Source organism: Danio aesculapii, chromosome 4 (genome assembly GCF_903798145.1).
Source record: "Danio aesculapii chromosome 4, fDanAes4.1, whole genome shotgun sequence".
NCBI classification, from domain to species: Eukaryota; Metazoa; Chordata; class Actinopteri; order Cypriniformes; family Danionidae; genus Danio; species Danio aesculapii.
Genome location: NC_079438.1, coordinates 48,806,327 through 48,831,526, shown reverse-complemented (window position 1 = coordinate 48,831,526; position 25,200 = coordinate 48,806,327). Strand labels below are relative to the sequence as shown.

The 25,200-nt window shown below is 35.7% G+C and overlaps 1 protein-coding gene across 3 annotated transcripts in view; it reads left to right on the top strand.

Annotated features, from left to right (window-relative positions):
• kcnd2 (potassium voltage-gated channel, Shal-related subfamily, member 2) overlaps positions 1–25,200 on the top strand; it is a 172,329-nt gene that overhangs the window by 136,451 nt on the left and 10,678 nt on the right. For 2 of the 3 annotated variants that reach the window (XM_056455904.1, XM_056455905.1), the window contains 2 exons: positions 18,793–18,955; positions 24,942–25,040. In XM_056455904.1, coding sequence (XP_056311879.1) covers positions 18,793–18,955; positions 24,942–25,040 — 262 coding nt within the window. The remainder of the gene's footprint in view (positions 1–18,792; positions 18,956–24,941; positions 25,041–25,200) is intronic. The other variant, XM_056455906.1, reaches the window with a different exon arrangement.

The following is a 25,200-nucleotide window of genomic DNA, read 5'->3' as shown; positions in this document are numbered from 1 at the left end:
GACCTGAAACACTCTATTTCCAAGTTCTACAGAGTGTTTGTTGATTAATTATTAAACTAATGTACAATAATTCTGCTTTCATCTACAAATATCCTGCTAAGATCTCCTTTTAACAATTTAGCATTACATCTGGGCCTAAATATTAATACTGGAGTTCTCCGAAGCTTTGGTTTGTGAAGCCGAAGAACGCTAAAATCCCAATCAACCTTTCATCATGAGGTCTTCACGTCTGTCAGGAGTCTGTGATGGATAAACCAGTCTTGTTACCTCTGAAAGAGTGTCTCCGGTAGAGCCGCTATAATTCAAGGAATAAAAAATGAGCTGGAAAACTGAGCCAAGGATGGAGAGGGATGAAAGGCGGGCGATACTATAAATAGCCCACCTGAGCCGCTTCACTCATCCGTCTGCTTTTGAACTTGTCATCCGCCAAATTGGTGCTGCGGGCCATGTCATCCATCTCTTTTTGGAGAAGGGGTGAGGAGAGGTGCTGGAGGAGCCGACCGCACAATCCCTCATTCACACGCTGATCCATCACACTATCACACCCAAATCACACACACACTCAAACAGGTCGCGTGTGCGGATAATATCTGGAAATGTAGGCAAGCGGTCAAAAGTTTGGGATCAGTACTTGTAAATAAGTGTGTGTCGAATATCAAACACTCTATATTAAAAATTTAAATATTTTATATTGGCTTTTATTTCTATTGCATAACTTCTATTTCTCCATAGTTTAGATTCTATTGTTATTGTTATTATTATATTTTGTTATTGTTGTTACTATTTCAAGATCACGAGTGGTTCATGCTGTGTATATGTATGTGACAAATAAAATTTGAATTTGTGTGTTTAAATGAACACTCCACTTTTCAGAATAGGTTGATTTCACAATTCCCTTAGAGTTAAACAGTGTTTTTATATTTGCATATGCAAATGTATTTATTTTTTTGTGTATTTATTTATTTACTTATTTGTGTATTTATTTATTTGTGTATTTATTTATTTGTGTATTTATTTATTTATTTGTTTGGTTGTTTGTTTGATATTTGTGTATTTATTTATTTGTGTATTTATTTATTTACTTATGTGTGTATTTATTTATTTACTTATGTGTATATTTATTTGTGTATTTATTTATTTATTTGTTTGTTTGTTTGTTTGTGTATTTATTTATTTGTGTATTTATTTATTTACTTATGTGTGTATTTATTTATTTATTTATTTATTTATTTATTTATTTATTTATTTATTTATTTATTTATTTATTTATTTATTTGTGTATTTATTTGTGTATTTATTTATTTACTTGTGTATTTATTTATTTATTTGTGTATTTGTTTATTTATTTACTTGTGTATTTATTTATCTATCTATCTATTTGTTTATTTATTTATTTATTTACTTGTGTGAATTTTTTTGTGTATTTATTTATTTATTTATTTATTTACTTATTTGTGTATTTACTTATTTGTGCATTTATTTATTTATTTGTGTATTTATTAATTTGTGTTTTTTGTTTATTTATTTATATGTGTATTTATTTGGCTATTTATTTTTTTATTTACCTATTTATGTATTTATTTGTGTATTTATTTACTTATTTATGTATTTATTTGTGTATTTATTTACTTATTTGTGTATTTATTTATTTATATATTTTTTGCGTATTTATTTATTTATTTATCTATTTGTGTCTTTATTTATGTTATTATTTATTTATTGTTGTAATACAATATTGTATTATTTTTCTTTTCATAATTATTATTAGTATTAGTATTTATTTATTTATTATTATTGATGTTACAGCACAGTTCACACGTTCCTGATTTCTGAATCTAAATTCACAATTATACTAATCATTTATGTCTAAAGTGCACATAATAGCACATAATGATCATTTTTGTTCCTTAGAGACAACAGAATTCCAGAATCTCTAAAATAAAACTCAGTCCTTCATGCATCAACAATAAACACATACACACACACACACACAGACACTCAGACACACATTATAGAAACCCAGGGGAGACACTATTACTGGATTAGAGAGAAATATGGCATCTGCATCTGTCTTGCCCAAGGCCTGCTTGACTAATTGTCCTCTGCACTCAAGCCTGTAGGTGGAATGAAGTGTCAAACTGAAGCTTGTGTGTGTGCGCTTGCCTTGCTTAATTTACTGGGATTATATGTGTGTTTATGTGTGTGTGTGTTTAGCTATGAGCTGAAACAGAAGCCAATAAGTCTCTTGTTGGACAGTAGTTTGTGTTTCCTCCCTCATTGCGAGTGTGTTTTCGCCTTTCCTCCAGGAATATACAGACGATCAATGAGACTGAGTCAGATCTGGATTTAGACGAATGCTGTGTTTTCTGACAGCCCTCAGAAGAAAGCTTCAGCATGTGGGTGTATAATAGCACATGTTCTTCTACAAGTTTGTGCATAACTGTGGGGGAATTTCACCAAACTGGTCAAGGATCTGTCTGGATCATTAAAGGATGGTTTCTAAGTGTCCTCATATTAAGACCTTTGGACAGGGAATCCCAGGCAATCTCTTACATCACTTCCTGTATGTTGGATGAGCCAAACTTGCGTAAAAAGTGTAACTATGTTAATTACATGAACCAGGCTTAACTTATGCTAACTAGACATCTCCTTGAACAACAGAGCTTTGTTCTGTAACCTAAAAAAATACGAAATAAAATGAGAACAGCTCCAGATTTGGCTTCAGAACTGACTAAATTAATAAAAAAATAGGTCGTCTGGACACGTTGGGAAATTTAATATGTGTTGATATATTTAGTCTTGGCAGTGTAGATCTGCTAAATTGCAGAGACCTGCTACTGCAATTATATACAAGGACATGCTGTCTGAGAATATAGCACGTTGCTGCCGCAATCATAATATACATGTAACCCTATAGCCGATCTAAACACAGGTGGAGCTGGGGTGGAGGAGGGTCTACGAAAACGTGCTGCAGCTCAAACAATATAGAATGACGCTGAGCTTTTAAACTGATGAGGAGCAAGCTCATTGGCTGCCAAGGTGACAGAGTTTCATGCCAGATTTCCCTTTTTTAACTTTAACACTTTAACAGACAAAAATCACTACATCTCATATTTGTATATATGTACATACTTTGTACACTTATAATATATACTGTATTTCTGTCAAAATTATATTCAATACATTTTGAAATTTATTTGAAAATACATTATTGATCATTATATATTATTGAGCCTCACATTTACAGAAATAATTAGCATATACACTTTACCAAGGTGAATACAGTATGACTGTGCCTGTATGATTTTGGATCTATAATCAGTCATATATTTGTACATACAGATTATTTAAATTCATTCCAGTGTTTTCTTGACCCTAAAATTATTACTTTGAGGAAAAAACCCAAACATTTTACATTTTAGTCTTATCTACAAAATATAGTTAGCATATATTTAAAAAAAAACAAGTGTGCTCGTATCTAAAATCAGCCATATAATACATCCACCTAATTTAACCTACGCACTGTGAGAGCACAGCAGCTTTAGAAAAGTGTCTGAATGTGAGAAAATGACTCCATTCGTCTCTTTCAGAGAGAAGTTATTTGAGCATATGGCAAGCGAGGGAGGTCAAATCAATGAGCCGTCCCTGACATTATCACAAAGGAAAACTCCTCACCAAATGGCAAAGGCCAATGTGCAATAACACTGTGTGGGAGAAAAAAAGTAGTAATGATGGCAGATCATGAATAGATATAACATCATGAGGCACTGGCAGAGGTCAAAGTGCATTGAAGATGTCATAATGCTGTTATAACGTTTTGGGAAAATGCCCACTGAGTGTTTAGCACAGTTTCGGTTTGTCTGACAGGGTTTCCAGCAGTGCGGGTGAATCTGCTTCAGTCTGTGCAAACTGACCTTCTCAACGTTGAACATCTGTAGCTGTCAGTCCATCGCTCACAGACATACAGTACAAACATGCACCACCACTGTTCTTACTGCATATATAAATGTGCTGAGAGCATGTGAAGGACTTATTTTCAACACAAAATCAATCTCAATGTCAATCGATTCTGCATAATGCATAGGAAGTCTTGTTTTAGGACTAATCAAAAAATGTATTTACAGTTGGAGGAAAAAATGTAACATTTAAGATCCTTTAAATGTTTATTATTATTTTAAATATTTCCCAAGTGATGTTTAACAGAGTGGGGGATTTTCACAGTATTTCCTTTACTTTTTAAACTCTTATTTCTTTTAGTTTGGCTGGAATAAAAGCAGTTTTAAATTTTTAAACTAATGTATATGTACAAATATAATATAGTAAAGCATCTTATGGAGAAATATTAATTTAAAAGAGAAATTTGTGAGGGGTGTACTCATTTGTTGAGCACTGTATATATTTATTTTGACCATAATGGGATGCAAAAAAATGGCCTCATAGAGTCAAGTGCATGTGTAAATCTGCAAGCGTAACTGTAACAGTCATAGAACATTAAATATGGCATGTTGGTGGCCATGTGTTAATGCACTCACACACGACCACACAGCACCTGCTACAGGTACTTAGCGGCACTAATGTTATCTCATCTACGGGTGGACTCTGAATTCCCAGCTGATTTTCTCAGATCATTAGCGTCGGTTCTAGCGATGGCCTTATTAGCTCATCCAAGCCTCAGCCCCAGCTATTTCCTTAGAACGTTCAGAGCTAATCAGACGCCTGAAGATGAGACTTCTGAAGTAGTCTGCATATTAGCCTTTATTAACCTATTGCTAGCAGTAAGCAAAAGTCAAATTAGCCTGCAAACATTAGCATTTTACCTTCTGTTTCAACAAGATTAGCAATTAAAATGAGGGAAAACAAACAAATGTGGATTTTATTTTGTGGGGAATGGTCATTTGCATTCTGCCTAACTCTGTGAAGGTTTAGTCTTTGAGTTTCAGCTCTGCCAATGCATATTCCATGCGGACCATCTGTTGCATATGGACAATGCTGTAGTTATACTCTGAAATCTGAATTATTATTAGCGTTATTTGTTTATTTGCTGAGAAGCAGGAGAGCTCCCGCGGTTCAGGCGGTTGGGTCATTAGCATCCACGCATAATAGCAGCAATGCGATCATAATTAAGCTGATTAGCACTTTGTCACAACGTAAGTCCTGTTGGACCAAAAGCAGAGAATAAATACGTAAACACATTAAAATCTCTTTAGGAAACAACTAAATCGCATAAAACAAACATCCAGAGCTTCAATTATGGCTGGAAACAGTGCTGTTATTATTCCAATAGTTAATGTGTGTGTGTTTTTTATTGTGGAGAGAGAAAGAACTGAAAATGGAAGCTGGCAATGTCCTGTCATAAAGACCCAAATCCTGTAAACAAAGGTGCTTCTAGTTATGCAGTTTTGTGCATTGTTATATTTTTAAATTGGTCAAAACACAATCCTTAATGCAGTTTAGACATGTGTTGTTATTTATATTAAATACAACTGTTTGAATACTTCCTATTTAGTTAAAGCTCATTTCGCAGCTAGAAGATGTGCTAGCATAAACATTTCCATCAGTTTTGTCCTTGTGTCAAGTATATGTCATGACAAAAATCCCATTTTTAATGAAATACCGATGGCACGTCATGATTTTTCCAAGTACGTTACAATCCTGGAATACATCTATGTTGATCCTGGAACATCACTTTTGTTTAAAAATGTAATCCATACCTATTCCCTACCCCTAAACCCAACCATAATTGTAAATTATTCCCAAAAATCAGAGGGGAATAATAGTTGAATAACACTCATGTAGAAGTGCATAAACCTAACCATAAGCCTAAACTTAACATAAACGTAAACATATCTCTTAATTCTGATTGGCTGATTGGAATGTTGTTCAAGGATCGACATAGATGTTAATCCAGGAACATGTCCTACTTGGTGAAAACATGTTGGCGATACTGGTGGATAGTACGTCTTGGAATGCTAATTAGGTAAAACTTGCTTACACTTGCTTTGTATGCAGCTAGAAAACATTAGAATAAACATTATCATCAGTTTTCAGGTAATGGACTGTCTTTATAAATACTGTCATTGTCAGATCTTTAAAGGGGGGTCACAAGTTTACTAAAAATCTTGCCTCGGTGATTTGTAAAATCTTGCTTAAAGTTGTCTTGTAGGCTGTTAGCAAACGTTATCATAAACATTATCATAAGTTTTATCCACCCCGATCTCACGAGAAAACAAATATTTTATGCATTGTCAGGAAAGGTTCTAAATTCATGTTACATACGATGTAAAAATAAATCTTGCTGCCTTAATTTTTTTAGTTAAATCAAATGGACTTTTCTATATCTCCACTCCAATCCTACTAACTAAAAATATTAGGTTAAACTTTGTAGAAATTAAACACTTAAGTTAAAACCTGATTAACTTTATTTAAAAAGTTAAAGAAACAAAAATATTTAGTGTACATAATTCATACAATTTAGTTTTTATAAAATACAAAACCCAAAACCCACCCCAAAACCCAACCGTTATTGAGGGACGAGCAAATTGTAATAAAATGTACAAATGAAATAATACAAATTGACACAAATTAGCCATTTAGTGAAGTTTTACAAACTAATTTCGAGAGGAGCATGTAATATGATTGATCACAGCTGGTCCCACATCTGTAATCATTAGCAAGCCAATTGGATCATTCCAAACTCAACATAAATATCCCGTCTAACTTTACTGCCTTATCTTCATTTACTCAATCTCACATCCAACCCATCTCCCTCCTCCTCTTTTCTAGATAAATGCAGGATTGACCGACATGGTGGCTTAGTGGCTAACACTGTTGCCTCACAGCAAGAAGGTCGCTGATTCGAGTCCCGGCTGGACTAGTTGCAATTTCTGTGTGGAGTTTACATGTTCTCCCTGTGCTCACGTGGGCTTCCCCTGGGTGCTCCCATTTCCTCCCACAGTCTAAAGACATGCGACATAGGGGAATTAACTAAACCAATAGTAACAGTTATGAGTACTTTAGTACTGAGCTTCACCGCGTGATGATGCGCTGGTTGGCGGTTTATTTCTCTAGGGCTGCCCCTGATAATCAAGGAATATGCCGAACGAATTTGGGGAGATCTTGAGAACTACCTGATCTCGTACCCCCTTACATGCTAATTGACCAGGCAGGATTCTTGGGCTCAACTATCTGAGTTTTCTCCCTAGACAGCATGCCAAACCTGCTAATATTATCAAGAAATAACTAAGTATGAACTCTTAAAATCGGATTGCCAGGAAATGGCTGATTTTGAAAATTGTTGGTTTCATCCTTCAGGTGAAGTACTGTCATTGTGGAAAGCAATTATTTTAGTGCAATACAAGTGTGCCTTGCTGCAACAAGTCACATACAAAATTCACTGCTAGCATAAGTCATTTGTTTTTCTTTTCAGGTAAAGTACTGTCATGATGCATCTACATTTGTGTTGTTGCTAGTTAGCAAATGTTGAAGTAAACTTGTTTCTTTGGGTAAACTTCTATGAAAGTAAAGAAAATGTAAAAAAAAAATCTTCCCCTATTTATTGAAAGCTAGTTTAAACTGCTTCTGTATCTAGCAGTTCGCTGAAGTACTGTACATAGCTAACACAAAAGTGAACGTTATGTATGTTCAAATGTCCGTGTGTTTGATATGCATCAGCTCATTTTTCACTTCTGCATAGGCTAATTAAGTCAAATCTATTTCCATCCTTCAACTAATAAGCAGTCTGCTCAAGTTTTGGGGCAGATTTCAGCGTTGTCTAGTGCCTTAGCATACATTAGCATCTCGACCTCTCATCTCCGCTATCGATCATTCACTGTGAACGGGTCGCAGCAGGGGAATGAGATTGCTCTAATTGATCGGGTTATGAGTGTATCATGTTTGCTCATGATAGCTCGTTCACTCTCCTCTACTTCAATGTCAGCGCATCCCCGCGTTTCCACCATCAGCAATGACCTCGCGCCGTTTCTCCTCCATATCTCATCGCATTTCACACGCTGTTCCTTGAGCCGTGACACAAATGGCATCACCAGCCATTCGCCGAGCTGCATAAAAACGGCACATCTGTCTATATAATGATCATTAAGTGTGATTTTTCTCTGGGAATCGAACACCTTGCACTGTTGTGTGCATTTTTTTCTTTCTTTGACACAAAAGTGAGCTCAAAGCTTTATCTCTGATTGATCTGCTGTGAGTCAGTGGAGCAAGAGACCATTCTGGGGGTTTATAAGAAAAGATAAAAGACCCTTATCATCTCTCTCTCTCACTTTTATCCTTCCACCAGAAGTTGCGTTTGAATGCCGGGAGAACATCTTTCATTATCAGGTCAAGGACTTTGTACCTGGTTGCGTTAAGAGCTCGGGAGAAGAAAGCGTCGGTTGATGCGATAAACTCTACGAATCTGTCTCGCCTTTAGCCGCGCTCAATCAGGGGACCTCTCTGATACCGATGAGTGTGTGTCTGTCCGCGAGTCTGATAGAGACAGAACGAGTGAAAAGAGGTAGGACGGGAAGATGGGATAAAACAGATTGTTGAGCATTCATGGGAGGGATGAGGAAAGCATAGACAGAATTATTGATGAGGGAGGAGGGGGTCTCGTGTGAAGCTTCCAACCGCCTCGGCATAAAGCATTCACAAAAGCCTTTCATGAAACCTTCAGTTGTGCGATTGCACCTACAGTGCTACGCCCAGTCATATAGGAGATGGGGATGAGATCTCAAGAGCGCTGCTTGTGAATGACAAATATGTACCCTTGTTTGCTTTCTTCATTCAGATTATGGTTGGGACTTTGTGAGTGGGAGGAACATGTTTGGTTTAATCTGACCAATCACGATCTAATGTGGCAATAAGATAAGAATGTGGCAATCTGATCAATCACAACTCCCATTATCTGTCCATACGCCAATCTTCATGTTGTCCACAATTAGGCCTACATCCATAAAAATAAAGTGGAATCGAAAGTTTCATGAAATACCCATGGAAACTTTTCATAACCAAAAAAATTAACCCTCGAATGCAGTCTTGATACAATGAAACTGAAAATGATTCATTGGATTTACTAGTTTTTTAAGGTAAGTGATTACAAACAACTTGTATGGGCTGAATTTAAACAAATGAAGCTAATATGAATAGTAAAATCTGATGTTGCATTTTGGGTAGAAATGAAAATCAGGTTCACATCAGAACCCAACGTCAGACTGTCGTCAGTGTCTAAAAAATTTTGGTCACTTTCCAACACAATCTAAAAACAACAAAATTTTAACATCTAATGATGTTACAGTTTGACACTGTGTGGACATTACCACTATGACGTCTATCAGACCTTTTTGGTTGCCTTACCTGATGAATAAATGTTAGTATTTGACGTCAATATGACGTTGGTTTAAGATGTTGGCTCAACGTTGGACTTCGGTCACTTTCCAACACAACCTAAAATCAACCAAATATCAGTGTCATTTCATTCGTCGTTATTGGACATCAAGATAACGTTGTCCTTAGACTCTGGCTAGACATTGAATTTTGGTCACCCGACATCACGACCTAACTCTGCTCTAGTATTAGGCCCAATCCCAATTCTATTTTTGTACCCCTTTCCCTTGACCCTAGAGTGTTTCCCCTAAGAAATGGGACAGGACTACAGCTCCCGCACACGTCATTATATGTCATCACAATCTCTTGCTTCATAGGAGATCGACGATCGTGACTGCTGTAGTTATTCCAGTTGTGTTATTTTTTTTTTGGTATTTATCTTTAGGAAATCACTGAAGGCAATGAGATCATGTTATTATAACGATCTAATGTGGCAAAAATATTGTAACTACACTGTGCATTTACTCTGTGGCAATATTTATCTATGTGAACACACGAAAACAACATAGCAGACACTGTAATAAGGTCATTCCCAGCCACTAGACTTTTCTGATGGGATATTCGAGTGTCATCGAGTGTCAGCATGTTGTGGAATTGCTATTATAGATAGCGAAATTTATCTCTCTTTATTTTAGCTTTTTTTTTAAAGCATGATGGTAAAACACGAAAGTGGTTATGAATATATTAAAATATATGCTTGTTTGTTGTAAAAATTCATAATAATGACAAAAATACTAATTTGTGCATCTTCTTACTTCCGTGTGCAGCCATGCTGCCATTGTAGATGGTGTATTCTGGGAAATTTTCTTACCTATTGGTTTCAAATGTGGCCCTTTGTTTGAAGGGGTATCTAGCCCTTCCCCTTAGCCCTACGCCTTCAAGCTAAAGAGAATTGGGACACCCCTACCCCTGTAAGGTAAGGGGAAGGGCCAAGTGGTAGAATTGGGATTGGGCCTTAATGTCTTATGACATTGTGTGCCTGTTGGGAAGCTGTTGAATCTATGTTTTTTTTAAATTTCCACATTGTTGGAAGGTCACTCAGAAAATTCTTTACTCCCATCTGTGCTTTCAGAATAATGTGGCATGTTTAGTAAAACTGGCCACTATACTGCTGATAAAGTCATCATACTGTAGCAAAATCGACTAGCGTGTTTTGTTTTGCAGTGTTGTGATGCAACTTGGTGTATTTATTCCTGGATTTATTCTAACTCGGACATGGTGACTATTTGGCTAGTTTTGCTTGCCGTTAGTGTTCGATGCAGTCTGGATTACCATTAGCGCAAATGCTATTTTATAAATGCATTTCCCACATGTGTGGCAGTGAATAAGAACTAGAGCCCAGACAGGCTTAGTTAAATGGAACGCTCTTGTCATTAACTCAGTCTCTCAATATTCTAATGAGCACCGCATTCGTTAGACTTGATAAGCATATTTCATCTCCAATCAGTCCGGAGCTTCATGAAGCAAGAGTTATTAAGTCAGTGAGCGCTGCGTTTTTTAATCTCACTGTCTCTTTCTGTCCATCCACACTTCTCTCATTTCACATAATGCTAGAGTCGAAGAGATATGGACTCGTGAAGTGTGGAGAAAAAAGAGGGCTTTACTGCTTTCTTTGTCTTGTCAGGAATCTTTTTTTATTCTCTAGGTCTCTCTCATTGGATTTCTTCCACCCTGTGTAATCTGCAGGACTGTGTTTGGCTGTGCATGCTTTTATAGCTGTTTACTTTCAGACAGTGGGTGTCTTTTGATGACCTGTTTTCTCTGCTGGCTGATTGGATCGTAATTGCACTGTGGCCGTCAAGGTGCTCTCAAAGTTTCTTGCCGAAGCAGCGTGAGTGTGAGTTTAATTAGCTGTAGTTTGAGGACAAAGCTGTCCTCAGAAGTTAGCTAAATTGGACAAAGTCTTCCACTAGGAACATCCACAAGATAAAAAAGGTTTATAAATAATAAAAACATGTCTGAGAAACCGAAAAATGACAAATAAGGGCTCACTGTGAGATATAATGTTGCATTTACAAGCTATGGAGTTGCAGCTCTGAACGATAAAGATGAAAATAGTTTCAAGCCTTATTTATGAGATAAAAGAATTACAAGATACAGTTGTATATAAAGTTGTAGGAGGCAATATTGTGACCTGTAATTTAATGTGAGATAAATTTACATACAAAACGTGAGCTGTTATATAGTAAGATTATAATAAGTTATCTAAATTGAACCAATCCTTCCTCTAGGTACACTTGCAAGATAAAAAATGGATTTATAAATACTAAAACAAGTCTGAGAAACTTAAAAATGACAAATAAGGGCTCACTGTGAGATATAATGTTGCATTTACAAACTATGAAGTTGCAGCTCTGAACGATAAAGATGAAAATTCTTGTATTCATGTATTTTAGTATGATTGTAAAAAGTTATCTAAATTGAACAAAGCCTTCCTCTAGGAACATTTGCAAGATAAAAAAATATTTATAATTACTAAAAAAAAGTCTGAGAAACCTAATAATGACAAATAGGGACTCACCGGGAAATCTAACGTTGCCTTTACATGCTATATAGTTGGAGCTCTGAACGATAAAGATGAAATTTTGCATTTATAAGAAATAGTTGAAGTTATAGGGGTTAAAATTGTGATTATAATTTCATGTGAGATAAATATACATACAACATGTGAGCAGTAAGGTAATACTATAAGAAATAATGTTACATAAATAAAATTGCATGTATTTTTAGCTATACAGTCACAATTATAGGAGACAAAAAATGTCAAAATGGACAAAAAAAGGTCTAATTGTTAGAGAAAAATGTACAGTTGCAAATTAAAAAGTAACTATTGCACTGAACAGTTTGAAATAGTTGCAAATATTCACAAGTTATGTGAGTTATGAAGTTGCAATTGTGAGTTAAAAAGTTACTATTAAACATATATTTGTGTTCAGTTTATGAAAAATATTGCATTAATGAGGAATAAAGTTTCATTTACGCAAAAAGGTTTATATCGACTCAGCAGGCACAGGACGTCAACATGACATCAGATTGACATTGTACCCCAACACCGTGGGGACGTTGCATTTGTTTGGAAATGAAAATTGGGTTGACGTCGGAACCCAACGTAAATGTCGGACAGGCGTTGCAGTTTGGCTACTTTCCAATGCAACCTAAAAATATCTAAATATTAACGTCTGATTATGTTACAGCTTGACATTGTGTGAACGTTATTAGTATGATGTCTATCAGACGTTGGATTTTGGTTGCCATAACTGATGAATAAATGTCAGTTTTTGACATCAATACGATCAATATGGTTTTAGATGTTGGCTCGACGTTGAATTTTGGTCCCTTTCCACACAACTTAAAATCAACAAAATATCAACGTCTTTTCATGTCGTTATTGGACATCAAAATAACATTGTCTTTAAATAAATCTAACCTAAGAATTACAAGCAAAAAATGACTATTTGTGAGATAAACGTTCACATGTGAGATACAGTTGAAGTCAAAATTATTAGCCTCTTTTGAATTTTATTTTTTAATATTTCCCAAATGATGTTTAACAGAGCAAGGAAATTTTCACAGTATGTCTGATAATATTTTTTCTTCTGGAGAAACTCTTATTTGTTTTATTTCAGCTGGAATAAAACCAGTTTTTAATTTTTTAAATTCATTTTAAGGTCAAAATTATTAGCTCCTTTAGGCTAACTTTTTTTTCCCTAGTCGACAGAACAAACCATCATTATACAATAACTTGCCTAACTACCCTAACCTGCCTAGTTAACTTCATTAACCTAGTTAAGCCTTTAAATGTCACTTTAAGCTGTATAGAAGTGTCTTGAAAAATATCTAGTAAAATATTATTAACTGTCATCATGGCAAAGATAAAATAAATCAGTTATTAGAAATGAGTTATTAAAACTATTATGTTTAGAAATGTTCGAAAAAATCTCTCTGTTAAACAGAAATTCACAACAGAAAAAAATAAACAGGGGGGCTAATAATTCTGACTTCAACTGTAAAATTATAATCACAACCTTAACGACTCAATTTTCAGAAGAAGAAACGTTCCGTGAGGCTCTTAGAGCTGACTCGTGTTTACTCATCACATTAAAAAGGACATAACCATAAAGCATGTGTCCTTATGAATGCCCTTTATTAATATTGTGCTGCAACAAAGTGTGTGTGATGTTCTGAACAAAAATAATTTGCTGTATTTTGTGTGTGTGCGAGTGGCCAGCGCAGGTCATCTGGGTTAATAGGGCTTCTGTCATACGCAACAGCACTGGACAGTGAACAGCAAGGAAATGACAAACGCAGCGAGCCAAATAGTGTCCTTGCCATCACCCTCCACACACACACACACAAAAACACACACCTGACTGACACAGTGCAAGGTCAACGCCTTTTATTACCCTCAAAAAACCATCCAGAGCAAAGCAAAGCGCACACACTTTCCAAATAACAGCTTAGCGCGCGGATTTGGATTAGCAGCTAGTGGCCGACATATTCATCATGTACACAAATCTAATTATGAGGGTAATTGCCTACAAGGGACTTTATTGGTCTCTTATAATGAGTCTATTGTCTGCAAGTGCGGGGTATCACAAAGCTCTCCATTGATCAGTCATGAATGCCGCCATAGCTCATGCGACCATTAATATGGATATTTCTCGGGGCTCTGAATGGCTAGGTCGGTGGCGTCGATAGTGTCGACTGTGGTACAAAGCAGAAACGAGAGCCTCTTAACTCTTTGCGTGTCTTGTCTTTCTGATTTTTTTTGCTCTCGTTGGCATATTTAATTACAGGCGTTTAATTGGAGAAGTCGACTCGGTGCCGTCCGTAATTATGGCTCAGTCTTTCGAGGCTTTGTCGCATCGGGCCCCTTGAGCTCATATTCTCATCGCCGTAATTCAATTAGATCCTTCACTTACAGCACAGAAGCCTCTCAGAGCTGTTATGGCACGCTATATGCTGCTGATACACACAATGCTGTTTTATTTTTTAAATCATGGCATGTGTTCACTGAGAGGAGAGGAAGAGGGAATGTGCAGATCTGTTTTGTATTTTAGAAAGGCCACATCGATCCTTTTTGTATGTATTCAGTGCACATACTTTCGTCTTAAAGTTAATGGGATATTTTAAGGAATGTTTGTTTTGAATGTCAGTGAGCTCCACTTTGACTTTCTATTGATTTTGTCCTTGCTACTCAGATGTATTCTCTCACCATTGTAAGTCATCTTTATCAGGGCTGATTCTTGTGAATTGTAGATTTTAATTGCAAAAAAAAATTACATTTAATTTCGAAAGGAGCGAGTGCTTATGATTGAAATCAGCCAATTCCTAACTCACCATAAATAACCAGAAATGCTAACGTCAGTATCAGTTTCCCCCTTCCACCCCTACTTTTCCTTCCTTTCTAGACAGTCCGGCACGGCAGCCCAGTGGTTAGCACTGTTGCCTCACAGCAGGAATGTCACTGGTTCAAGTCCTTACCAGGCCTGTCGACATTTCTGTGTGAAGTTTGCATGTTCTCACCTTGCTCGCGTGGGTTTCCTCCAGGTTCCGCCGTTTCCTCCCACAGTCCAAAGACATGCGACATAGGTGAATTGACCAAACCAAATTGGCACTATAGACGAGCTCTAGTCAGTTGTATATTTCCATAGCCATCAATTATTTGGCATTTATAAGCAGGGGAGTTTTCGAGATCTTCCTGAACTCGAGGATCTTTTGAGCTCAGGGGTCTCTCCTGGGACAGCATGCTAAATACGCTTTATTATCAATCATCAGCTAAGGGTGAACTCTTGAATTGTAATGCATCCTCATATCTCACAATTTTGACTTTCTTTTATGTACTGTAGTGTTGTTTTGGTACAGTAATTAATGAACATTTGTGATTTATTTCTTGTAGCTGAGACTTGACTTAAATTGTGGCTTGTAAATGTAAATAACATGAATGAATTGTGTGGAACCCTGCATTTTTACAGTGTATAGATACTAGATTTACCCACACTGTAAAAAGTAATCTAATTTTGTTGGGTCAGCATTAAGGAATCAGGGGTAACTTAATAACTTTAAGTAAATTGAACATAAAACAATTAAGTTGTCCCAAAAAAAACTCAAGAATTGTGTTGTCTCAGCTTTTTAAAAATAGTTAGTTTAAACAAATGCCAAACATACACTCTAAAAAATGCAGAGTTCCACACAATTCATTCATGTTGTCCCAACACAAATCTATTAAGTTACCTTAACACTTTTAACAAGTTTATCTGGATTGAACATAAAAAAATTTAATTGTCCCAATGAAATCTCAGGAATGGTGTTGTTTTGGCTCATTTTAATGAAGTTGTTTGAATAAGTAAAAAATATTTTTGAGTGTACTTTTTTGAGGGCATGATTGACTATGTTTACATGGACAGCAGTTATCAGTAAACAGCACTGTTTGTATAGACTATCCTGTCGCTTCAAGAGTTCACACTTAGCTCACGATTTATACATAGCTTGTTTGGCGTGCTGTCCCGGGAGAGAGCCCTGAGCTCAAGGGATCCTCGAGCCCAGGGCTCCCTCCTTTCACAGGGCGATAGGAGATTGAGCCCAGGTCGATCTGAAACTACCCCGCTGCTGAGGCCAAGGGGAACTTCCTGAGAGTAAGACATTAGAAAAAAGATTTAGGCTTATTTTATCTATATAATATATATATATATATATATATATATATATATATATATATATATATATATATATATATAATATAATATAGAGCACATTTGGATGGTGGGAGGAACCCGGGGGAAACCCACGCAGACACGGGGAGAACATGCAAACTCCGCATAGAAATACCAGATGGCCAGTGAAGACCCAACGCCATTGGTATTCTTGCTGTGAGGGAACAGTGCTAGTCACTGGGCCACCGTGCCGCCCATTCTGGATAAAGGTGGAAGAAGGGGAGGAGGAGGGCTTCTTCCAGGCGAAGATTGTAGAGAGGAAATGAGGATATAAATAGTGACTTGGGATCCTTTGATTTGAGGATCATGATTAGCTAATGTGGACCAGCTGGGTCAATCATGAGTACATACTCCTCTCGAAATCCTACAATGCGGTAATAGTTTGATTGTGGTGTTTTTATGACTGTACTGCACTTCAATAATGCAACTAAAATTGGCATACTCCACAAGCCTTAATTCCATTTCTGTTTAATTCGACTATAACCTTAATCGGATTAAATTAATCAAAAATGTTTGTTAGTCTTAATCGTATTAAAATCTGATTATTAGTGTCCATGTAAACATACTCATTGATCCATGTCAAAAAGATTTGCACTTGTCCAACTAGTAAAAAATGCAGTTGGATTGACAGCTTAGATGAAGCAGAATGGTGTGATCTTCCTCCTAATGACAGATAGTTGCTCGGATGCCAATGACAGTTTGGTTTGTCATGCATTGGCCTGCTTTAAAAAGACCAAGAGGAGGTGGTACAACAGAAGAGATGTGTGTGTGTGAATGAAATCATGCCAGTACTGTGTGTTCCCAAGACAGCATGTTCACATGAATGCCATTTTAGGACGACATTGTGGAATATGAGCTTTTTTGGATCACTGTGATGGTTATTATTGTAATATCATTTTAAATAGAGAGTTGGAAAAGTAGGTCAGAGAACTTGATCCTGTAGCCCACACACATGCAGCTCTTCCCACCACATGCGAACAGTCATATTTTTTAACATCGAGTTAAAAGTTTGAGGATGTTAGGGCTTTATGAGGAAAAAAGCCTGCGGTCAAATATGGGATAAAAAAGAGGGGGGGTTTTGTAGTGAATTGTAGAGTGAGTGTTTGCCCCATGCTGAATAGTTCTTTAGTGCCCCCTAGTGCTGTCATATATTTCTGTTTACCAAAGGAAATCAGCTGAGATGGTGAAAGTGAAGGAGAATTGTGCTACTGACAGAAGCAAAAATTAAAATCGAAAATATTTTTGCAATTTAAGGAGTCATTGACATGAGAGGCTTTGTTTTTGTCTGGAGCTATTCAGAAATGCATTATATAAGCAATGGCCTGAATGAACGCATTGATAAATGTTTATGTTGTTCTTAAAATTCATTTATATGTGTTCGTGGTATTTCAAATTAAAGAATCTCTAGGTCTGACTGAAATTGTAATACAAAAAAGGCTCATTCAGTTTCAGAAATTCTTGAAGGGTGGAGGCTGTAATGAAAATTAGCTTTTTTTGTATACATGCAGGGTCCTATTTGGTTATAATATAAACCTTAAACAGGAAATTATTGCACAGATTACAATCAGAAAAGTACTGATAAAGACTTTCAGCATGACCTTCAAAAACAAAACACAAAAATCGATTTCTATTAGATTTGCAATTGAAAAGATTGAATAGGTTTATTTACATAAAGATATCTATTCAATAGGGTGGCACGGTGGCTCAGTGGTTAGCACTGTCATAGCAAGAAGGTCGCTGGTTCGAGTCCCGGCTGGGCCAGTTGGCATTTCTGTGTGGAGTTTGCATGTTCTCCTTATGTTAGCGTGGGTTTCCACAGGTGCTCCCAGTCCAAAGACTTGCTGTTATAAGTGAATTGAGACTAAATTAGCTGTAGTGTATGCGTGTGAATGAGTGTGTATGAGTGTTTCTCAGTACTGGGTTGCGGCTGGAAATACAGACACTACGTAAAACATATGCTGGAATAGTTGGCAGTTCATTCCGCTGTCACAACCTCTAAAATAAAGACTAAACCAAAGGAAAATGAATGAATGAATCTATTTAATAGTTTTATTAAAATAAAAAATTCATTCATTCATTTTCTTTTGGGCTTAGTCACTTTATTAATCTGGGTCGCCACAGCGGAATAAATCGCCAACTGCAACCCATCACTGGGAAACATCAGAGAACATGTAACATGAGTAAATTGACCAAACCAAATCGACACCATAGATGAGCGATTAATCAGCAATAATTCTCTCCTAGTTATTCATAATTTGCATTCACTATCAACAAGCAGCAGAGTTTCTCGAGACCTACCTGAGCTCAAACTCCCCTCTCGCCCTGCAAACAGAAGGGAGCCCCAGGCTCGAGGATCTCATGAGCTCAGGGCTCTCTCCCTGGACAGCATGCCAAACATGCTTTATTATCAATCATCAGCTAAGTGTGAACTCTTGAAACAGGTAAATTGAACAAACAGCTAAAATATTTTTTGAGTGTGTGAAATTTACTAGAATTAAATTAAAAATTCTATAAATTTAAGTGAACAAATCTATAAATTAATAAATAAATGTAAAATATGAATGAACGAATGAATTAACAAACAAACAGTCAAGTTTTCCTTTATGGTTACACCTCTAGACTTTTTAAAGGATCTTTGTATATTAGTGTACGTTTTGATTTCTTTAACTTAGATCAACCGTCTCTTCTTCTGTTACAGATATGGAGACATGGTTCCTAAGACCATCATGGGGAAGATCTTCGGCTCTATTTGTTCTTTGAGCGGCGTGTTGGTGATCGCTCTTCCCGTTCCTGTCATCGTGTCCAACTTCAGCCGGATCTACCATCAAAGTCAGCGTGCAGAGAAGAGACGTGCCCAAAAGGTACCCTAAACATTCTGATCTCACAGAACTCAAATATAGATGTTCTTCCAAAGAACAAGCAGGTCCGGCTGTGGCAAAGACATTAGACCCTGACAGGACCATGTACACACAGACACAGAAAAATGACGCTGGGATAGTATTTAATACAACTTGGCACAATGTGCTTGTGACCCAGATGTCTGCATGTTGAGTGTGTGTGAGTGTGTGGATGTGTGTGTGTGGATGTGTGTATGTGTGTCTCTGTGGTATGTTAACTGCAGGTCTCTGTGGATCCATCATTTCTAGTGCATGCCCAGATCCCATCCGTACCTCAGCACAGCAGACAGAAACACAAACACACAGAAACAAGAGCGACAGCAGAATGCCAGATAGCAGGAAATTAGAAGAGAGAGACTGAATGAAACGGATGAGAAAACGGCCACATACACACTGTAGTATTTTTAAAGACAAAACCTTCAAATTAAGAGGTAGCACAAGTTATTTGGTGACATGAATCACATAAGTCATATTGTTTGTTGGTGTTTCTACACCCTTTTTAAAACCTTAAAACTAGCTAACTAACTAACTAACTATCAAATTAAGTGCACTCAAGTCTGGTAAAAGTGCGAGGAAAATATATTAATACATTTTATTGATGGTAATGCCACTTGAAATTTTTGCACTAATGTTTTGGTTATGTCACTTTATATTTATTTGTAATGTATACACATTTATAATTGAATTGTACTTAATTTACATATTTAAACATCTTTAGTAAAGGGATAGTTCACCCAAATATGAAAATTCTGCCATCATTTACTCACCTCGGACTTTTTTTTATTCTGTTGAGCACAAAAGAAGATATTTTGAAGAATGTTGTAAACCGGTAACCATTGACTTCCATAGTATTTGTTTTTCATATTATAGAAGAAAATGGTTACAGATTTCCAACATTCTTCAAAATATATGTTGAAGAATGTTTTTTGAATTATGGAACTATCCCCTTATTTGTCTAAACGTTTTATTGTTAAATTTACTATATTGGGATTCCTGTTACCTCAAACTCAAGCTGCTCATAAGTTGCACACAGTTCAGCGTTTGCATAAGATGCCAGTACGATGTCACTATGCAGTGATGACTAAATTTGCATATCTTAATGCTTAGCTTCAGGATTATTTAAAAAGGAATGATTCAATTAATTCTGAAACCTCAATTAATCTGATTACTTTCGCAATTAAATTTAAATGCAACTTTTACAGCCCATCTGCACAGCGGCTGCCATTATAATCAATGAAGTTGTACTTGCACACTACATTTACAGCCAGTGCATTAGCCTGTGGTTTAGACATCTGAATTTATTACAGCAGGAGTGATCTGATTACTTGACTATTTCTTCACTCCCAGAAATAAAGATGCAGAGTTATCACTGGTGCAAAAGGTACATTTTTTGTGTCTATAGAGTCCATATTGGTAACATAAATACACTGAAAATGTACTGAACCACCCCCAGTGATTTTTGTACTTTTATTCCCAACACAATCTCATGGCAATTTATAACTTTTTGATTTAGTGGCTAATTCTCAATGATCTCATCGTATAATTTAGTACGATTTACTCATCACCCAATGATGATTGGGTTTTGGGGCTGGGTTGGGTGCCACGCCTCCTTTTTAAAATTGTAAATTTCCGTATGACTGAACCCAATATACAAATTCATATAAATTAGCCACTAAACTGACAAAACGTAAAATAGTTACATTTCCTTGTAAGATCAGACTGTTATTCCTGTGTAAGGATGTAAAATATAAAAAGAAAATACATACATACACAAATCCTATTCTATAAAAAGTACCTGGTCGAAAATATACTTGAATAAAAATTATAAAGTACAGCTTTAAATTGTACTTAGGTATTTAGAAAGTAAAAGTACCCTGTAATAAAATTAAAACAAGATTGGAAATTCTTGTTTCATGGTATTGAATCACCTTCCAATGCAAATACATTAAATATATGTGAAAAGATAGGTACTGAGCCCAAATCTTACTCAATAAAAAGTACCTGATCGAAATATACTTGAATAAAATTTATAACGTGCAGTTTTAAATTGTACTTAAGTATTTAAAAAGTTAAAAATACCCTAAAGCAAAAATAAAAACAAGATTGGAAATTCTTGTTTCATCATACACCATATTGGTCCATTGGTCCATATTGGTACCTCAAAAGTATATATTAGTACCTAAAAATCTTAAGAGGTACACTTTTGTACTTTTTAGGTACTAATATGTACCCTTGAGGTATTAATATGGACTTTTAGATACAAATTTGTACCATTTGTAAAGGTACCCCCGCAGTGACAGCTCGCATACCTTTATTTCTGAGAGTGTATAAAATCACCTTCCAATGCAAATACATTAAATATATGTGAAAATATAACTCAAAAAGTAACTTGTTGAAAATATACTTGAGTAAAATTTATAAAGTACTGCTTTAAATTGTACTTAAGTATTTAAAATTTAAAAATACCCTATAGCAAAAACAAAAACAAGATTGGAAATTCTTATTTCATCATATTAAATCACCTTCCAATGTAAATACATTAAACATATGTGAAAATATAGGTAGTGAGCCAAAATCCTACTCAATAAAAAGCACCTGGTCAAAAATATACTTAAGTACAATTTAAAAGCTGTACTTTATAAATTTTACTTAAGTATTAAAAATTAATAGTACCCTATAGCAAAAATAAAAGCAAGATTGGAAATTCTTATTTCATCATATCATATCACCTTCCAATGCAAATATATTAATATAATCAATATAAAATATTGTCAATTTAAACATCAGAATGACATAATAATATATTAACAAATGCTGTCAGAATAACAAATGTTATGATAAAAAATTAAAACAATTTCCAGAGAAAAATCCACAGAAATATAGAACATTCAAATATTCTCATAAGTTAGTTTTTTTCATAGCTGAATACAGTAGCAGTAACATTGATCATGCATTTACTACATTTTCATATGCATAGGATTGGAAAAAAGGTGTAAAAATGTAACTAGTACTTTGTAAGTTGAAATAAAATTGTAAGTTTAATGGATACTTAAGTAAAAGTACAAAAAGTCTGCTTGAACTGTAATTGAGTACAGTAAGAATCTCCAAAAAGCACAGTAATCAGGTAAAATCAACTTGTGTGTGTGTAAATATAAAACAGTAGTGACTTTGGAGGCTAAAACCTTGAAATTCTCTTGACTGTTCATGTCTATTAAACTAGTCTTCTAGCCTGTCATCAGTGTTATAAATGATCGAACTGTGTGTGCAGGACAAAATGAGACTAATAGGAGTGTGTTTTTATCAGCAGTGTGTACGTGGCCATTGAGAGCAGGCACCGGAAGAGCAGATGCTGTTCTGTGGCCTGTTCTCCTTTGGGGGTGATCAGGACTCACAGACGTACTGACATCACATCATCTCTCATTACAGGAGTGTCTTCTCTTAATTTAGCTGTTCGACTCCAGCCAGCCCTCGGGAGGCACAAACAGTTCAGAAATCCCAGTCCCCTCAGTGAGATAAACAGAACAAGCAATCCACCCAAGAACAACAGTCTGTTTTTTTAGTTTACCGGGGACTGGGAGTCAGAGTAGGAGAGATGGGAGAGGAGGTGAAGGATGTAACAATGCCACAATTTCTTATAGTGCTTATAAAAATATATATTAATATTTTAATCAATAGATACTTTAGCCAATTAAAAGATCTGATGTTTTGACACAAATGCAGGTGTTTGTTCTGCTGGTTTATGCAGATAATTAAACTGAATTCATCTCTTTATAATTAATCTTCTTCGTTTTATTTTGTGTGTATGAACAAAATATAAATAAATATTCTTGTTTTATGTATATTTAACTATACTGTTTTATTATTGTTATAGTACTTACAGCGGGGGAAATAAGTATTCAACACGTCACCATTTTTCTGGGTTTAGTCTGTCCAAACTGATCCTTATTTTGTATTTTCGATTGGATTCGAGGCAGGTGATTGGCTGGGCCATTCTACAGCTTGATTTTCTTTCTCTGAAACCATTTGGGAGTTTCCTTGGCTGCATTTTGGATCATTGTCTTGCTGAAATGTCCACTCTGGTTTCATCTTCATCATCCTGATAATGTAGATGTTGGATTAAAGCAGTTAATTTTAATTTACAATCATGAAGAGCAGAGGGTTGCTGAAGAACTACTGAGAGATTTCAGCTGCTGTCTGGGCTTTCAATGCTTTTATACACCTCCCTTTCTTCATGTGTTCAATACTTTTTTCCTGTCTCATTTCATTTTATTACACTTAACTTAATTTGTAAACTAATTAGATTTGTTTTCTTTTCAAATATGAATTTCTTTGGTTGTTATCAACATCTGGTGAAAATTTCAAGTCAACGGCACCTTTAGAAATATGTTTTCTGAGAAAAATGGTGACATGTTGAATACTTACTTTCCCCACTGTATGTAATATATATATATTAGTCACTAAAGAGGGTTGCACACCAGATGCGCAGCTCGGCGATGCACCACCATGCATTTTGGAATTCTAAACATAGAATTCTATCAGGGTACGCACACAAGCGCAGCCAGCTACAACTCAGGACACTGTTTATATTTCTGCCACGCCACAGAGCACCATCTAATTGGTTTAATTTCAAATAACATGCGAATGTGTACGTCTGGTGTGCAATACTGTCATGTGCATGCCGTGTTGCGGCACTGAGCGCCACATCCGGTGTGCAATTCATTAAGGTTGCATTTATTGGATCAAAACTACAGAAATTGTATTAATTTGTAAAAAACATTTTATTTTATTCCCAGAATTAATAAAAATCCTTTTATTATATCTTAAAATGAACGTTTCCCTGTGACTACAAAGTGGAATTTTTAGTAACAAAAAATCTTATTAATGTTGATTTAATTAATGTTGCAACAAGCTGCTAATTCTTGTGTAATATGATTATTTTTAAATACTTATTGTTTAATATTAACATTAGAATTGTCATTATTGTCCCGTTAAATAATTTGAAACCAATAATTGTAATCTGAATCTTGAATCTGAGTGTTATCTTCTTCCAAAAATAAAAAATAACCCTAAACGTTTAAATATAGATACTGTATACACACAATTGAAGTCGGAATTATTAGCCCCCCTTTGATATTTTTTTTTTCTCTTTGAAATATTTCCCAAATTATGTTTAACACAGCAAGAAATTTTCACTGTATGTCTGATAATATTGTTCTTACGGAGAAAGTCTTTCTTTGTTTTATTTCGGCTAGAATAAAAGCAGCTTTTAATTTAAAAAAAAACATTTAAAGGTCTAAATGATTAGCCCTTTTAAACTATATATTTTTTCGATCGTCTGCAGAATAAACCATCATTATACAATAACTTGCCTAATTACTCTAACCTGCCTAGTTAAGCTAGTTAACCTAGCTAAGCCTTTAAATGTCACTTTAAGCTGTATAAAAGTGTCTTGAAAAATATCTAGTTAAATATTATTTACTGTGATGGCAAAGATAAAAGAAATCAGCTATTAGAAATGAGTTATTAAAATTATATGGTTAAGAAATGTGTTGAAAAAAAATCTTCGCTCCGTAAAACAGAAATTGGGGAAAAAAATAAACGGGGGCTAATAATTCTGACTTCAACTGTATATGTGTATATATATATATATATATATATATATATATATATATATATATATATATATATATATATATATATATATATATATATATATATATATAAATATAGTGTCAAAATGTCAACTCTTCTCAATATAACTCTAACCACGTTACAGAAAGACTGGTATTGTTACACCTTTTCACAAATCGACACACTGCACATTGCCATTCTTCATGTCAGACGTGAGCATGCAAACATCAGTCAACAACATGCACACATTGCTTACGAGAGGAGGAGGAGGAGGAGGAAGTGTTCGGCTAAACGCCCGTGTGTTTGTCCACCTGAACAGAAAACCAGGCTTGCTAGAATTCGTGCGGCGAAGAGCGGCGGCGCTAGCGCTTATTTGCAGTACAAACGCAATGGGATGCTGGTGGACATGGAGGAGGAGGTAACGGTGGAAATCAAGCCGTCGGGGTCTCTTTTAATGGAACGTGACATGATGGGCTGGTGCTGGTGCATGCGGACCCCTCTTTCCCCCCTGTCCACCAGGGGGCTGGGGTCCGGCAGGGCTGTCCCCATTCAACGCTTCAGTGGTGTTCCTCTAACTC